Source organism: Nycticebus coucang, chromosome 4 (genome assembly GCF_027406575.1).
Source record: "Nycticebus coucang isolate mNycCou1 chromosome 4, mNycCou1.pri, whole genome shotgun sequence".
In the NCBI taxonomy this organism is placed as follows: domain Eukaryota; kingdom Metazoa; phylum Chordata; class Mammalia; order Primates; family Lorisidae; genus Nycticebus; species Nycticebus coucang.
The window spans coordinates 41,950,395-41,968,230 of NC_069783.1; the positions used below are offsets into that span (position 1 = coordinate 41,950,395).

General features: G+C 42.1%; 1 protein-coding gene and 1 non-coding gene across 4 annotated transcripts in view; both read right to left on the reverse strand.

Moving 5' to 3' along the window:
- The window catches only part of THADA (THADA armadillo repeat containing), a 372,355-nt gene extending 358,814 nt beyond the window's left edge, over window positions 1-13,541 (reverse strand). For all 3 annotated transcript variants that reach the window (XM_053589884.1, XM_053589885.1, XM_053589883.1), the window contains exons 1-8: window positions 13,296-13,541; window positions 10,186-10,285; window positions 9,789-9,883; window positions 7,986-8,116; window positions 7,272-7,420; window positions 7,128-7,160; window positions 6,847-6,895; window positions 1,770-1,957 (exon numbers count right to left, since the gene is read on the reverse strand). In XM_053589884.1, the coding sequence (XP_053445859.1) occupies window positions 1,770-1,957; window positions 6,847-6,895; window positions 7,128-7,160; window positions 7,272-7,420; window positions 7,986-8,116; window positions 9,789-9,883; window positions 10,186-10,261 (721 nt within the window). In that variant the 5' untranslated portion in view covers window positions 10,262-10,285; window positions 13,296-13,541. The remainder of the gene's footprint in view (window positions 1-1,769; window positions 1,958-6,846; window positions 6,896-7,127; window positions 7,161-7,271; window positions 7,421-7,985; window positions 8,117-9,788; window positions 9,884-10,185; window positions 10,286-13,295) is intronic.
- A 3,207-nt stretch (window positions 13,542-16,748) lies between these two features.
- LOC128585304 (small nucleolar RNA ACA64) lies at window positions 16,749-16,874 on the reverse strand. The gene has a single exon (XR_008380017.1). It is a non-coding gene; the product is annotated as a small nucleolar RNA ACA64 (small nucleolar RNA).
- Window positions 16,875-17,836: the final 962 nt, after the last annotated feature.

Below are 17,836 nucleotides of genomic sequence, written 5' to 3' on the forward strand. Positions count from 1 at the left end.
TGTGATAGGGCTTGTGGCAGCCACACACCCTGCCAAAAGCAGGATGCTTGCTTCTTCAATCTTATTTGCAACTAAAGGTAGCAATGCAACCTAAACGTATGTATGACAAGGTTGAGGCCCTTGGGTACTTTTCTACATCCTGATTAATAGTAAAGATAGAACTGGCCTTCTTTCTTCCCATCCTTGAATAAAGATAGGATATCTGGAGCTAAAGGAGTCATCTGGCAATCATGAGGCAATAAATATGCTGAACATGACAGACAGGAAAGACAAAATGTTATGTCCAATACTGCCTATAGCAGTTGTGGATCACCTGTTTCTGAAAGGAGAGGAGGCACATTTGCTTAAAACTTGGAAGTTTGGTTTTTCCTTACATCTAAACATTTTACTGACAATAAAGCTTCAAAAAAATCCTCAGAAAAAATAGCATTGATTAGGTGCCATTAACTTTTTAGAAAAGAAGTTGCCTCCTACTAAAATTATGTATTCTCTGCTTTCACCAGTTACAAAGTCTTTTTTTACATTACAAAAATTCCTCTTTTAAAAATCAAATAATCTGGCCAAGTGCCGTGGCTCATGCATGTAATCCCAGCATTTGGGAAGCTGAGGCAGGTGGATTGCCTGAGCTCACAGGTTCGAGACCAGCCTGAGAAAAAGCAAAACCCTGACTCTAAAAAATAGGTGTTGTGGCAAGTGCTTGTAGTCCCAGCTACTTGGGAGGTTGAGGCAAGAGAACAGCTTGAGCCCAAGAGTTTGAGGTTGCTGTGATGCTATGGCACTCTACCAAGGGTGACACAGTGAGACTGTCTCAAAAAAAAAAAGACTACAGGTAGGAACAGCAAGACTCTAAGAGGCACATATTGTCTGGTTTTGTTTCTGTAATGTTAGCAATTGTTGATGCTTAATGACTATCAATTTGCTGGGTGTTAGAAAACATTGATATTCTATCATTTCATTTTAATTGAATAGTTAAAATACTTTTACAAAGGGACATTTTCTCTCATCTACTATTTGGTTTCCTAGCACTACAGTTCATATGAAATATAAGGAAGAATACTAAGGCCACAGTCAGCAATACTGTCATTATTTGAATACCTAATGCTAAGAATAAATATATGGCTGCACTAAGTTCCCACATCTTCCCTCCAAATCTGCAAATTTTTTCTAAAGAGTTTTCTTTTGCTATTTAAAGTCTATGGCTTTCCAATACTAAGACTGTTAGGTTTTCTCCTTAATATACAATATAATACAATACACACACAAACATAGAAAAGTCCTTCAACATGATCCCTTTTATTTTTTCTTTTTTTTTAAACAGACACTCATTATGTCACCCTCAGTAGAGTGCCCTGACGTCACAGCTCACAGCAATCTCAAACTCTTGGGCTTAAGCAATTCTCTTGCCTCAGCCTCCCAAGTAGCTGGAACTACAGGAGCTGGCCACAATGCCTGGCTATTTTTTTGTTGTAGTTATCATTGTTGTTTAGCTGGCCCGGCCTGGGTTCAAACCCAACACCCTCAGTGTATGTGACTGGCACCGTAACCACTGTACTACAGACACCAAGCCCAACATGATCCCTTTTTTAATTGGTACATTTGGAAAAAAAAAAAAAAAAGCATTAAAACCATGTGACCCACATTCTTCCTCTACCTTGAGAGACTAAGAGAGGAGATATTCCCCATCTCAGTTAAGTATTGTAATTCATACCATTATTAAAAAAAGCTAATTTACACTCAGTTATAACCATCATGTTTGTTGTTACACTTACCATCGGTTAAAAATTTGGTGAAAATATTCAGCAATCCACACATACTTTGCCATATGGGAGAACTAGAAGTCTTCCAAAGATTTCCCTGGAAAACTTGTACTTTTTGTACTAACACCATTGAAACTCTAATGCCTACCAACAAGTCATTCATCAGCTGTGTTTGAACAATATGATTTCCAGCAAATTTTCTACAAAGAAGAAAGGACATTATTACAAAAGAAAATTCAAATAAAAGGGTCAACATTCCTACCTCAATGTATGAAGATTAAGTATATTCCTCAAACGGCCAAAATCAATTCCAGATTATAACATTCAAGCTTCCACTTCCATAAACATTCTAACTATGTAAACTTTTCTTACAAATTCCAATACTCTTAACATGTCCCTTTCTCAGCCAATGATTAACTTCACTTCTCTTTTTTAGGACATAGATCAGAAATCAAAAATGAATGGCAGAACTTACAAATGTGAACACTCTCTGAACCTGGATAAACTTTCTTTACCTGGCTTATAAGACGCCAGGCTCTCCTAAATTTTCTTCCTACTTCATCAATGCTGCTTCTCAGAAAACTTGAGTAGTTCATGCTCTTCTCCTTTATCTGTTTATGGTAGAGCTCTCCAGTTCATAGACAACTTATTAATATTTATTTATTGACTTTTTCTCCATTTAATTCTCTCCTTTGATGCCAATCTCTCCTAGGTCATAAGTTTTAAATTATAACTAAGTATTTGAACTTTTCTTCAACTCCAAACCTAGAATACTGTCAACATTCTTGCCTCCTTTCCTCTTCACTCCATGTGTAAGAAAATTGGTTCTACCTTCAAAATATATCTAGCATCAGATCAGCTCCACTCCTACCATCTGAGCCTGAGACACTTTCATCTCTCCCTTTGACTACTGCAACAGCTTCCTAACTGGTCTTCCTATTTCTGTTCTTGCCCCCTCAGTGTATTCTACACACAGCAAAACACAAAGACAAGGCTTGGCACCCATAGCTCAGTGGTTAGTGCACCAGCCACACGCACCGGGGCTGGTGGGTTCGAACCTGGCCAGGGCCTGTTAAACAACAAGTACAACAATAACAAAGAAAAAAAAAAAAAAACACCCAGGCGTCGTAGCAGGTGCCTGTATCCCAACTACTTGGGAAGCTGAGGCAAGAAAAGGGCTTAAGCCCAAGAGTTTGAGGTTGCTGTGAGCTGTGATGCTACAGCACTCTACTGAGGGCAACATAGTGAGACTCTGTCTCAAAAAAAAAAAAACAACAAAAAACACAAAGACATAAGTCAGGAAAAACAGGTTGGCAGTTCCTCAAAAAATTAAGCATAGAATTACCAAATGATCCAGCAATTCCACTCCCAGGGTGTACTACCAAGACAACTCAAAGTAGGGACTCAAACACATACAGTACATCAACATTTACAGCAGCATTATTCACAACAGCCAAAAGGTGGAAACAGTCCAAATGTCCATCAAGAAATAAATGGATAGGGCGGCACCTGTGGCTCAGTGAGTAGGGCGCCGGCCCCACATGCCGAGGGTGGTGGGTTCAAACCCAGCCCCGGCCAAACTGCAACAAAAAAATAGCTGGGCGTTGTGGCGGGCGCCTGTAGTCCCAGCTGCTCGGGAGGCTGAGGCAAGAGAATCGCGTAAGCCCAAGAGTTAGAGGTTGCTGTGAGCCGTGTGACGCCATGGCACTCTACCCAAGGGCAGTACAGTGAGACTCTGTCTCTACAAAAAAAAAAAAAAAAAGAAATAAATGGATAAACAAAATGTGGTATATACATACAACGGAATGTCATTTGCCATACAAAAAATGAAATTCTGGTACATGGATGAACCTTGAAAACATAAGTGAAACAAACCCAACACAGAGGACAAATATTAAAAAAAAAAAAAAAGGGTAAATGTTACACGATTCCATTCATATGAAGTACACAGAAATGGAAAATTCTAAGACAGAAAGTCACATAGAAGGTCTTTTCCTTGTTGCAACAATGGAGGCCTGTTCTATGGCCAACAAACATCTTGCTCTGTAAATCTAAATCTTGCTCTTGCTCTGTAAATCTATTTTTCTATTCCTCAATAAACTTTATTTTACACTTAGAAAGAAAGATAGAAGTTACCAGGGGATACGGAGAAGGAGTAAAAAAACAATGAATTTTCTTTTGGATTCGCTGCATGAGGCACCTGCAAAACACCCAAGATGAAATGCGTAGGAAGAAACTGACTACATGAGTCTACCACTCAGGAAAGGGATCTAACTTGGAGTGATAAATTTAGAAATCCTCAATGTATGGGTGGCTAACACCTTAGCAGTGGATGATAAAAAGCAGTCAGATCAAGTAGCACAAAAAGGACAAAACACATATTTATGAAACAAGCAGGGAAAGAGCCTGAAAAAAGACAGAGGAAGAGCTCCTGGTGAGGCAAAAGGGCCACTTGAGTGAGAAATGGCACAATATTACTTCTCTCTCCCAAAACCTCCCTAAACCAAAGCCATGGGATTTAAAACATACAAAGATAAATACTTAGGGGCAACAAATAAGCAACAAGACAATAATAAGATTTTAGAAGCTGTAACGCAGATGGATGAGTGATAACTCATATAACAGGATCAAGAAAGGCAAATACTAAAGTCAGAGAACAAGCCCCCAAATAACCTGGTTTGTAGCTCCAAAGGACTCTGAAACTTCTGTCACTATAAATGTAGGCCTTAAAACAGGAAGACTAACTACAAGCCTGCCTAAAAGAATAAGAACTCTGGATCACATGTCCATGCCAGCAGACAACTGGTCTACCTTTAAAGAAGCTACAACAGGGGCGGCGCCTGTGGCTCAGTCGGTAAGGCGCCGGCCCCATATGCCGAGGGTGGCGGGTTCAAACCCAGCCCCGGCCAAACTGCAACAAAAAATAAAAATAGCCGGGCGTTGTGGCGGGCGCCTGTAGTCCCAGCTACTCGGGAGGCTGAGGCAAGAGAATCGCTTAAGCCCAGGAGTTGGAGGTTGCTGTGAGCTGTGTGAGGCCACAGCACTCTACCGAGGGCCATAAAGTGAGACTCTGTCTCTACAAAAAAAAAAAAAAAAAAAGAAGCTACAACAGAAGGCAACTGCACAGGAAGACACACACAGATAATGCAGCAATATCATATTGCAAACAAGAGAATTAGGTAAAAATGTGCATAATGAATGCCAAATGCCAGCAACCAGAATGTTAAGATGATGGTTTGGAGGACTCTTTTTCGTGGCAAATCCACTACCCAAGTAAAAAGACCTACAGATAGTGACATCAGGGGTTCCCCCAAAGAAAAAATCCAACTAGACTAGCCTACAATAAAAGCTGCAGTCAACCTCACCTATATGCAGAGATTCACATCACCTGTGTCCCATTCTTAAATATGAGTGCCCAAGAATCACAAAATCACAAGATTCTTTCTTTCTTTTCTTTTTTTTTTTTTTGAGACAGTGTCTCACTTGGTTACCCTTGGTAAAGTGCCGTGGTGTCATAGCTTACAGCAACCTCGAACTCTTTGGTTCAAGCAATTCTTTTAAATCAGCCTCCTAAGCAGCTGGGACAACAGGCACCCGCCACAGCACCCGGCTATTTTTAGAGATTGGGTCTCACTCTTGCTCAAGCTCATCTCAAAATCCTGAGTTAATGTAATCCACCCACCTCAGCCTCCCAGAGTGCTAGGATTATAGGCATGAGCCACCATGCCTGGCCTCTTTTTATTTTTTAGAGACAGGGTCTCACTCTGTTGCCCAGGCTGCAGGGCAGTGGAATGATCATAGCTCACTACAGCTTCAAGCACTTGGCCTCAAGCAATCCTCCTTCCTCAGCCTTCCAAAAGCTAGGACTACAACCATGTGCCACCAAGCAAGGATCATTTTTAATTTTTATTTTTATAGAGATGAAATCTCATGTCATCCAAGCTGAAGCTGAACTCCTGGCCTCAAGCAATCCTCCCACTTCAGCCTCCCAAAGTGCTAGGATTACAGGTGTGGCCAAGAAACCTGGCCCAAGATCACCATATTCCTGAAAACCAGCAAACTAAAAAGCAACTTAGAAGAAATAGAGACTATGAAGAATTAATATCCTCAACAGAGGATGTTCAGATAAGAGTATCCTCAGATAAGGGCAGCGCCTGTGGCTCAAAGGGGTAGGGCACCGGCCTAATATGCTAAAGGTGGCAGGTTCAAACCCAGCGCTGGCCAAAAACTGCAAAAAAAAAAAAAAAAGAGTATCCTCGGATAAGGAAGAATTAACATCCTCAACAGAGGATGTTCAGATAAAGTATCCTCAGATAACAGAGGATACTTCTCCCATGAAATAAAAACAGGATACTATGAAAAAGGAACATGTAGAGATGGGAAAAATAGTTCTTATAGTCCAATATTAATTTTTAATATACTTAAATATTTAAATAAATTTGAAATATTAAAACATTTTTATATTTATTAAAATAAAATACCAAGGCAGCGCCTGTGGCTCAGTGGGTAGGGCACCAGCCCCAAATACTGAGGGCCAAACTGCCCCAACCCTAGCCAAACTGCAACAAAAAAATAGCTGGGCGTTGTGGTGGACACCTGTAGGCCCAGCTACTCGGGAGGCTGAGGCAAGAGAATCACCAGGAGTTGGAAATTGCTGTGAGCTGTGTGACGCCACGGCACTCTACCAAGGGCGATAAAGTAAGACTCTGTCACTACAAAAAAAAAAAATAAATAAATAAATATCAAACCTCTAAAAACTAAATTTAAATAACAATGTTTATTATTAACAGAAAGGCGGCCTGGCACAGTGGCTCACGCCTGTAATCCTAGCACTCTGGCAGGATGGATTGCCTGAGCTCACAGTTTAGAGACCATCCTGAGTCAGAGGGAGACCTCGTCTCTAAAAATAGCCGGGCGTTGTGGCGAGCACCTGTACTCCCAGCTACACAAAGAGGCTGACACAAGAAAATGGCTTAAGCCCAGGCTTAAGAAAAGAGTACATTGAGACCCTTTTAAAAATTTTCTTAGTACAAAGACAACACACAAGTGTGCACACACATGCACAAGGATACAAACATACAGCACTTGCCTATTTTCCTCCAGGATTTCAATTAAGCTCTTCTGCAGAAAATGAAGTACTGAAACAAAAAGAATATAATGACAAACTAGAATTTCAAACTGTGAATTTTAAACTCAGTGCAAGAAAATACTTTAAATTATTGCTACCTAAAATGACATCATAACATAGAAATAGAAATTTAAAAGGAAGGAGCCCAATGTACCTTAGTTATACCAAAAATCTTATAAAGAGCCAGTTCCAAAAAGACTTACACAAGCAGACACCTCATAGAACAAAATAATAGAACTTACCATTTTTAAGCAGATTATTAATACATGCTGTACCTACAGGGAAAAAAAATGAACACCAGTAAGGAATTTCAGGATCAAAATTAATATCACTTAAAAACAATGCAAGTGTCAGCCAGAAAAATTACTAGAAAAGTACCAGCTTACCCAAGTTAAAGTTGTCCATACAGGAAGATATATTGTCAATTGCCTTCCTATAAGAATATATGTCAGTAGTATTCAATTCTTTCTGAAGACGAAAAGTAAAACCATGTACAGCCTCAGTTAGAAAAACTTCAGGTAGGCCATTCAGTGAGCTATAAAAAGAACCAAATTTTAAAAATCTGAGAAAGTAGTAGCATCAGGATGTCTGGTGAAGGAAGAGAATCAGACAAAATGTAAATACTGAACTAAACTTTCAAAATATAGCCAGAAAACTACAACTTCAAGCTACCATCACTAGAATTCCCTGTTCTATCATCTCTCATCTGGTCTCCCTGCTTCCATATTACTTTCCTCTCCCCCAAACTATTCTCAGCAGAGCAGCCAGAACTATTTCCTCCATCCAGACTACTCTTCCCTGAAATATATCCAACAATCATTGCCTTGTCTCTTTCAGGTCAATCCCACATTTAAGCAAAGCTATCTGAAGTCTGAAGTGACCGCCATATATATATCTCCCCAGCCTGTTTTTTAAGTCCTGTGACTTAATAGCTGAAATAAATCTATCAGTCAATCAAACAAAATAAATAAGAAACCATAAGAATGAAATTTTTAGTGAGGAATTTCAGTTCAGCTTTATCAAACCAGGGAAAGAACTTAGGTTACTTTTGGTCAAATTCAACATTTATAACACGGAACTCTCCTTCCTTTTTTCCTTACCTTGCCAATACTTTCTTCAAGGGATTTTTTAGACCCAAAGAAAGATAAATCCCTGCTATAATATCCAAACAACTTTGAATAGCAGGATCGCACAGGCCATTTTTATTTACTTTCTTCAGTAAAGGCACAATCTATAATCAAAAAAATTCCAAGTAAATTTTTCTAATATCAAGTCTACCAAAGTAACATGGTTACAAATACTGTTACAATTATAATATGAAACGTATCCATACTGCACTGCTAGGGATACTAATTTAAACACCTAGTTCACTATTAACATTTTTTTTTTTTTTATAGAGACAGAGTCTCACTGTACCGCCCTCAGGTAGAGTGCCGTGGCATCACACGGCTCACAGCAACCCCCAACTCTTGGGCTTACGTGATTCTCTTGCCTCAGCCTCCCGAGCAGCTGGGACTACAGGTGCCCACCACAAAGCCCGGCTATTTTTTTTTGTTGTTGTTGCAGTTTGGCCGGGGCTGGGTTTGAACCCACCACCCTCGGCACATGGGGCCGGCGCCCTACTCACTGAGCCACAGGCGCTGCCCCACTATTAACTTTTTTAACACATGTCCCCCACTCCCTCTTTACCCTAGAAAGATCCTTTATTCCATAAAGAATCACAGACCTATAAGCAGTTTACAGACAAAACATCTGTAGCAGTTTTTAAAAACCTGTAATACATTTAATTATTTTCCAAAAAAGTACCACGCACACTTAAGTAGTAAATACAAATATTAAAATACTAATAAGGATAATCTTTATAATTAGAATTATAAAGATTAAAGGATAATCTTTAAATTAACTTTCAAATGTACCTGCTAAAAAATTCAGATTAACTGAAACCATCTTTAAAATCTATCTCCACAAGGCCAGTGCATGGTGGCTCATACCTATAATCCTAGCACTCTGGGAGACCAACGTGGGTAGGTAAATTGTTTGAGCTTCGGAGTTTGAGACCAACCTGAGCAAGAGTGAGACCCCATCTCTAAAAATAGCCAGAAGCTGTGGTGGGCACCAGTAGTCCCAGCTACGTGGGAGGCTGAGGCAAGAGGACTGCTTGAGCCAAGAGTTTGAGGTTGCTGTGAGCTATGACACTACAGCACTCTACCCAGGGTGACTGAGTGAGACTCTGTCTCAAAAAATAAATAAAATAGGGCGGAACCTGTGGCTCAAAGGGGTAGAGCGCTGGCCCCATATGCTGGAGGTGGTGGGTTCAAACCCAGCCCCAGCCAAAAAAATGCAAACAAACAAAAAAATAAATAAAATAAAATGTAGCATCACAAAAAAGGTATAGACAATTATCTCCTACCTTATCTATTTACAGCTGCAATTATGGTAGAAGCCTGAATATGGCTTCTACTACTGCTTTGAATAAAATTATATTATGCAATGAAAAAAAAGTAAAAGCAAGAGGCGCCTGTGGCTCAGTGAGTAGGGTGCTGGCCCTATATACCAAGGGTGGCAGGTTCAAACGCAGCCCCAGCCAAACTGCAACAACAACAACAACAACAAAAAAAAAATAGCCGGGCATTGTAGCAGACAACTGTACTCCCAGCTACTCAGGAGGCTGAGGCAAGAGAATCGCCTAAGCTCAAGAGCTAGAGGTTGCTGTGAGCTGTGACAGCACAGCACTCTACCGAAAGCAACAAAATAAGACTCTGTCTCTAAAAAAGAAAAAGTAAAAACACCTTTTCTTTAATGTTAAATTGGTATTAAACAATTGAGATCCAAACTGTCAGTTATTTTTTAAAGTCCCTAATAGCAAGATCTAGGTGCATCCATGAATATCAATCTAGGCTTACCTGTTTAACATACTGGATTTGTGATACTCCATCTGTGAGATGTACACAATGTAACAGCAAAGAAGCTAGATTTTTCCCTTCCACGTCCGCAAGTGCTATACATAACACACACACACACACAAATTCTTCAATGATTTAACAGTATATGGAGAGGAATTTGCATTTATTATGCATTCTATAAAATTTTTAAATTCATAAACCAAAATAAAAAGACAGGTAGTCTGAAAATAGAATTTTAAGAAAACCATCTCACATCCAAAACTGAATATAAGAAACATGGAAAATTTCAATAGAAACAATTTGAACATTATGTGTTATGGGGTCCCAGAGATTAAAATACTCTGCTTACAAACTAAAAAAGAAATATCATAAATAAGTGAAATCAGAAATCACATACATCTCAAAGTTTCAATGTCCTCATGACAAATGGTCAACACAGCCACTTGCATTTCTTTCTTCTTCTTTACACCCATTTTAAACAGAATGAATAGTGGTCACTGCAAGAAAGAAGATTTCGAGGCATTGCTAAGGCAGGGTTCTCAACCTTGGCACTACTAACATTTTGAGCCAGGTAATTATTTGTTAAGGAGTGTTGGTAAGTGAACTGTAGGATGTTTAACACATCACCCAATAGATGCTAGCAACACCCTCTCACAAGTTTTAATCAAAAATATATCCAAATACTGCCAAATGTCCCCTGGGGAGCAAAACTGCCCAAGGTTGAGAATCACTATTTAAGGATTTCTACTTCGAAAAACAAAAACCTTTTGGGGTGGCACCTGTGGCTCAAGGAGTAGGGCGCTAGCCCCAAATACAGGGGATGGTGGGTTCAAGCCCGGCGCCAGCCAAAACTGCAAAAAAAGAAAAACTTTTATTTTTAAGCTCAAGAAGAGTTTACTATTTAAAGTTACTTTTACCTATTGACTTAGTCTTTGCATTTTAAAAAATACAGCAAATCTTCCTTTTGGTAAAAACAAAAGAAATGAGCATAGATTTTTCCAAAAATAAACTGCACCCAACTAAACTCAGACTGACATATCAGGAGGTGCCACTGTATCTTAATTTCTGCAATAATGCTAAAAGGGAAATTTTTGCATACAATCTTTGTGAGTTTGCTTTAACAAACCAACAGGATCATAATGGGCTAAACATTCTTACTGAAGACTACATGCTACTACACAGTTAACAGTCCCAAGACATTTGATTAGAAGTCACTAGGGGGATGGCACCTGTGGCTCAAAGGAGTAGGGTGCAGGCCCTATATGCCGGAGGTGGTGGGTTCAAACCCAGCCCTAGCCAAAAACTGCAAAAAAAAAGAAGTCATTAGGGAAATGGCATACAGCTTTTTTGATACACTTAACATTCTCATCAGTGTTTATGATGCAAACGTTAAAGGACATAATACTTCATTTATAAAAGACACAAAAGTAGAACATCTTGGATGATGGAATCAGTATTAAAACAGTTCATTAAACTGGAATAATGAGTAATATGAAATTTATCAAGATGAAACAGAAATGTAAAAGGCTGCTTTTAGATTAGGGGGGAAAACCCCACAGAAATACAGGGTGGGGAGGGAGAGGGAGGCGAAACATGGTTTGAAACAGCTCAATATGTGAGCCAACAGCACAACATGACTCCTAAAAAACACATTAGAAGTCAGCCAAAAGGGCAGGCCGGGCCTATGGCTCAGTGGGTAAGACACCGGCCCCATATACCAAGGGTGGCAGGGTTCAAACCCAGCCCCAGACAAGCTGCAACAAAGCTGGGCATTGCAGCGGGCACCTGTAGTCTCAGCTACTCGGGAGGCTAAGGCAAGAGAATCACCTAAGCTCAAGAGTTAGAGCTTGCTGTGAGCTGTGATGCCACAGCACTCTACCGAGGGCGATAAAGTGAAACTCCATCTCTTTAAAAAAAAAAAGAAGTCAGCCAGATCAAGGGAGTACATGATTCCAAGTGACATATAGAGCATTAGGTGCAATGCTGGTAGCCATACTTTATGGAGCCACAACAAACAATAGCATTTCCAAAGAATAAACTACATTTCTGAAGGTCCTGGAGAGCACCTCCTTCAGAAAACAGCTCAGTTAACCAAAGGAATTTGGCCTGGAGAAAAGAGGACAGAAGTTCCTTAAAACAGCTGCTGGAATTTTTGGAGAAAATGGGAGTGAATTCCTTTTGTCTTGATATAGGATTTGTAAAAATCAGTGCCAGCTTCAGGAAGGCAGATTCCTTTCAATACAAAAGAAGAACTCTATGGTCCCACTACGGAGTGGGCTACCTTTTAAACAGAGAATTTCCCACATTGGGACTATCCTTTTTTTTTTTTTTTTTTTAAACAGAGCCTCAAGCTGTCACCCTGGGTAGAGGGCCGTAGCATCACAGCTCACAGCAACTTCCAACTCCTGGGCTCAAGCGATTCTCTTGCCTCCGCCTCCCAAGTAACTGGGATCACAGACACCTGGCTATTGTTTTGGTTGAAGTCATCATTGTTGTTTGGCAGCCCAGGGTGGATTTAAACCCACCAGCTCAGGTGTATGTGGCTGGCGCCTTAGCCGCTTAAGCTACAGGTGCCAGGCCCATTAGGACTATCCAAACAGAAGCTGATTGAACACTTTTCTTTTAGACTCCTGAAATAACTTCCTACCTGATCTCACTTCTACTCTTGCCTCCAAAGAGTCTATTATCAAATCTAAGTACTCTCTGGCTTAAAACTTTCCATGGGCTTCCAGTTACACTTACAATAAAATTCAAATTTGAGACTTCAACCTTCAAGGTCCTAAATAATCTGACCCTGCCCTTCTCTGCTGGTCTTCTCAAATCAATTTCCTCTTCACCATCTCAGAGGCTTTGCACTTCCTGATGCTTACTCACACATAAAGGACTTATACCTTCCAATACTTCTGTTTCTACTCATTCCAGCACACCATCACACAAAGATAGAAGGGACTGAGGAAAGGTAACTGCCGAGGACTATTCTCTGGCAAATGGGGAGCCAGTTTGCAGGATTAATCCTGGAACCCTCAAAACTACACGAAAATGAACTCCGTGATTATGCCTTAGGTGCAATGGATGTCTAAACGTGTATCCTGATGAACCGGGCTGACTTTTCCCTGATGACAAGGAAAATCCCGTGTCCACCGCAAGGTGCTGGTTCAGGGCTAGAAGGGGCCCGGTAAATTACTCTCTTCTTAGGTCCTGCTTACTGCTTCCCTTTTGAACGCTGCTTCACTACCACCTACACCTCTCTGGCTGACTCCCTAAATATTCTCCGGGAGATTTCTGAGCCACATGGAGTCCGAGGAATGACAGGATGAAAAGGGGTTAAAGCGCTGTCTCCATAGAGACGCAGAGACCGGAAATCAGCTCCACAGCCGCCAAACTCTGACGATGCTAAGATGGGAATGGGGGTGACTCCCCAGGAGGCCAAAGCAAACTGGCCGAACCGAGCGGTGGAGAATCACGCGCTACCCCGGGTCTGGCAAGCAGAACGCCTGGGAGCCAAACCTCGTGCCCGTGGGCGTCTGAGAAGGGTCGCAGCCGTCTGGAAGAGCGCCGGAAGCTGGTGCGGCCCTACTGAGTCTCGATGGCTCGCAACGCGGTCGGTAGAAGACTACCGGGTCAGGGCACAGCGAGGGAGGCGGAGAATAGGAGGCGAAGTCATCGCGGGAATTGACCGAATGCAGCCCCTCCAATCGGGAGTTCGACGGGGCGATGACGTCACCCGATGGGCGGCAGTCCGCGGATTTGGCTAACTCCGGTCAGTGCTGTGCCTAACTTAGCCAGCCAGTGCCTCTTATTTTGGCACTCCTGGGTCCCTGGGAAGCGACTTTGTCCCGATCCACACCTTCCACCCAGTTTACCCTGCTCAGACACAGGGAGAAAACTACCTCCGAGACACAGGAAGGAGAAGCCTAGCGACTTTAGAGCCTGCGAGATGGGAAGGGTGTGGGGTGAGGACTGAACCGAAGCCACGATAAGAATTTGGACTAAAATGAGAAGTTCTTAAATGAAAATTTTGGCACGACCTCAACAAATAGGTCGTGAGCTCTATTGTTGGAGCGTTGCCAGGCGCTACCCTGGAAAATTACCCCTGATTTAGGATATATATTTTACACAGCTCATAGAAATTAATAAACAGGCAGCAACTGTGGCTCAGTGAGCAGCAGAGCGCCGGCCCCATATACCGAGAGTGGCGGGTTCAAACCCAGCCCCGGCCAAACTTCAACAAAAAAATAGCCGGGCGTTGTGGTGGGCGCCTGTAGTCCCAGCTGCTCGGGAGGCTGAGGCAGGAGAATCGCCTAAGCCCAGGAGTTGGAGGTTGCTGTGAGCTGTGTGAGGCCACGGCATTCTACCGAGGGCAATAAAGTGAAACTCTGTCTCTACAAAAAAGAAAAAAAGAAATTAATAAACAATCTGGTGAGGCTTTTTTCTAGAGACGGGTCTTGCTAATGTGCCCAGGCTTGCCTTGAACTCCTGGGTTCAAGGGATCCTCCTGTAAAAAAGAAATCTTAGGCACCTGTGAAGAACTGGTACCTCAAATCATTCATGAAGGAAATTTTTTTTTTTTTTTGTAGAGACAGAGTCTCACTGTACCGCCCTCGGGTAGAGTGCCGTGGCGTCACACGGCTCACAGCAACCTCTAACTCTTGGGCTTACGCGATTCTCTTGCCTCAGCCTCCCGAGCAGCTGGGACTACAGGCGCCCGCCACAACGTCCGGCTATTTTTTTGTTGCAGTTTGGCCGGGGCTGGGTTTGAACCCGCCACCCTCGGCATATGGGGCCGGCGCCCTACTCACTGAGCCACAGGCGCCGCCCCCTGAAGGAAATTTTTTACTAACCTCGTATAAGCAAGAACTTGCAAATTGTACCTATGTCTAGCTAAAACTAAAGCCTATTTGTTTCCACACTAATAATGAATTACATGTTTGTCTTAGAAGTAACAGAACTGGAGACAAGACAGAATCAGACATTCTTCCATCAACCCTGGGACATCTGCATAATTGGTCCTTCCTTCACTCTCTAATTTTATGTAAAATGTAGATTTGTTGGGCTTCAAAAGAATATCCGCACTACAAACCTCCTTACCCACTACCTTTATCCTTCTCTCTGTATGCCTTTAAAATGCTGAAGGTTTCAACCTTCCCTTTGGAAAAACAGCCACATTTTGTCTGAGGTTCTGGTTTTTCCCAAGCATGTCCTCAAAATCCTGGCCTAATAAACCTCCATTGATTGAGATTTTTGCCTTAATAATTTATTTGGGTTGACATTTCCTTCTCAGCCTCTGGGTATCTGGGATTGTAAGCACAAGTCAACGTGCCCAGCTCATTCAGCCCTTAGAAATAAAATAACTGGGTGTCAGAAACTACACTAGGAGCTGGAATAGGGGGTAAGATCTGAAAATAGACATGATGCTGTCTTGAGGAGCATTAATTTGGGAAATACTTAGCAGAGGGTTGTGGTAGGCACCTGTAGTCCCAGCTACTCAGGAGGTTAAAACATAGGGATCGCTTGAGCCCAAGAATTTAAGGTTGCTGTCAGCTAGGCTGATGCCATGGCACTCTAGCCTGAATAACAAGGTAATACTCTGTCTCAAAAAACATTTTTTTTTTTTTTGAGAAATACTGAGAACCTTTAAGTTCTCTATTTTTTTTTTTTTTTTTTTTTTTTGCCGGGGCTGGGTTTGAACCCGCCACCTCCGGCATATGGGACCGGTGCCCTATTCCTTGAGCCACAGGTGCCACCCCCTTTAAGTTCTCTAAACCTTTGCTCAGATTACTGATGTCTACATTTTTAATCAATATTTCTCTGAATTTTATATCACCTTGCCTTGTTTATAGTTTTTCCACTTATGTATATTCACTAAGCAATATCTTGTTTTGTTCAATTTCAAACTTTAGGCTCCGTGCCCATAGCTGAGTGGTTAGGGCGCCAGCCATGTGCACTGGGGCTGGTGGGTTCAAATCTGGCCAGGACCTACTAAACAACAATGACAACAACAACAAAATAGCTGGGCATCGTGGTGGGCAGCTATACTCCCAGCTACTTGGAAGGCTGAGGCAAGAGAATCACTTAAGCCCAAGAGTTTGAAGTGGCTGTGAGCTGTGTGTGACTCCACGGCACTCTACCAAGGGCTACATAGTAAGACTGTCTCCAAAAAAAAAACTTTTTTTTTCAAACTTTATTTCTGGAACTGTATATGCATTCTCAACTAATTTGCTTATTTCAGCATTGCTTTGGATTAACTCACATAAAAGGTGGCTGTAGGGTGGCGCCTGTGGCTCAGTGAGTAGGGCGCTGGCCCCATATACCGAGGGTGGTGGGTTCAAACCCAGCCCCGGCCAAACTGCAACAAAAAAACAGCCAGGCGTTGTGGCGGGCGCCTGTAGTCCCAGCTACTTGGGAGGCTGAGGCAAGAGAATCGCATAAGCCCAAGAGCTGGAAGTTGCTGTGAGCTGTGTGATGCCACGGCACTCTACCGAGGGCAGTAAAGTGAGACTCTGGTGGCTGTAATTCTTTACTGTTGTATGGTATGCCATTGTTTAATATACTGCATTTATGTGTCCATTCTACTACCTCTCGGCGTTTGGATCGTTTCCAGCTTTTACTCTTACTGTGAACTATTATATTTTGTGCATTTCAACTGATGTGTGTGTACAGAATGTTCCCTACAGTAATTTTTTTCTTTTTTTTTTTTTTTTTTTGTAGAGACAGAGTCTCACTTTATGGCCCTCGGTAGAGTGCCGTGGCCTCACACAGCTCACAGCAACCTCCAACTCCTGGGCTTAAGCGATTCTCTTGCCTCAGCCTCCTGAGTAGCTGGGACTACAGGCGCCGCCACAACGCCCGGCTATTTTTTGATTGCAGTTTGGCCAGGGCGGGTTTGAACCCGCTACCCTCGGTATATGGGGCCGGTGCCCTACCGACTGAGCCACAGGCGCCGCCCCTTTTTTTTTAATCACCTGTCTGGGCCTGGCTCTCCCCACGCACGCGAGGCAGTGGGACGTGAGCTAAGGCCCCAGCTGGCTCTGGATGCCGCATCTCACTCCCGGCTACAGCCAAAGCCAGGGGTGATTTTCAACCAATGCCCCACCATCATCACCATGGATATAGCAGGAAGCCATAGCGGGTAAACCTACCTCTACTACAGATAGGTGCCAAGGCAGCTCTCCCTACAGTAATTTTTTTTCTAATATTTTTGGCAGGGACTGATAATAAGAAATATATTGTACTTTGGAACCAAGTACATATGAATACACAAAAATGTCTTCAGATATTTGTTATTCTATATCAGCTTTTAGATTTTTCTTTTTTTGAAATGATAGTGAAATACATATAACAAAATTAATCATGTTAACAATTTTGAAGTTTTCTTTTTAATATAGTGTACTCATATTGTTGCAGGAAGACAAGGCCCAACGGAGAGAAAGAGCACCCAAACACCATGTTTATAAGAGGAAGGACTTTATTTACCAGCCAGAATCTTACTGCATAGAAGAATTCCAAATGGCCATGCTCCCCGACTGGCTTGGTCTTTCCCTTTTTATCCACAGTCAAAAAGTTCCAACCTATAGGTACCCTTCTCATTGGCCAGTTTGAATCAAGCGGGAGCTGCTATTTCAGCCCCTACAGAACTACAGGACTTCACAGAACTTGGAAATTTCCAAGTTCCAGGAAGTTAAGTTTACAAATTCCCAAGAGCTGAGTCACCATGGAGAGGATCCCACAGATGTATCCTTATGGTCTCCTTGAGACGACCTTTCTCTTAGACCTCACTCTTCTCAGGCATCCTCTCTCAATAGGTTGTTTCAGACCCACTGAAATAATTATGTAACTCAATGGATCCCAACCTGTTTTGTTTGTTTGTTTGTTTGTCTTGTAGTTTTTGGCCAGGGCTGGGTTTGAACCCGCCACCTCTGGCATATGGGGCCGGTGCCCTACTCCCTTGAGCCACAGGCGCCGCCCCCAACCTGGTTTTTGTTTGTTTTTTTTTTGTAGAGACAGAGTCTCACTTACTGCCCTCAGTAGAGTGCCGTGGCATCACACAG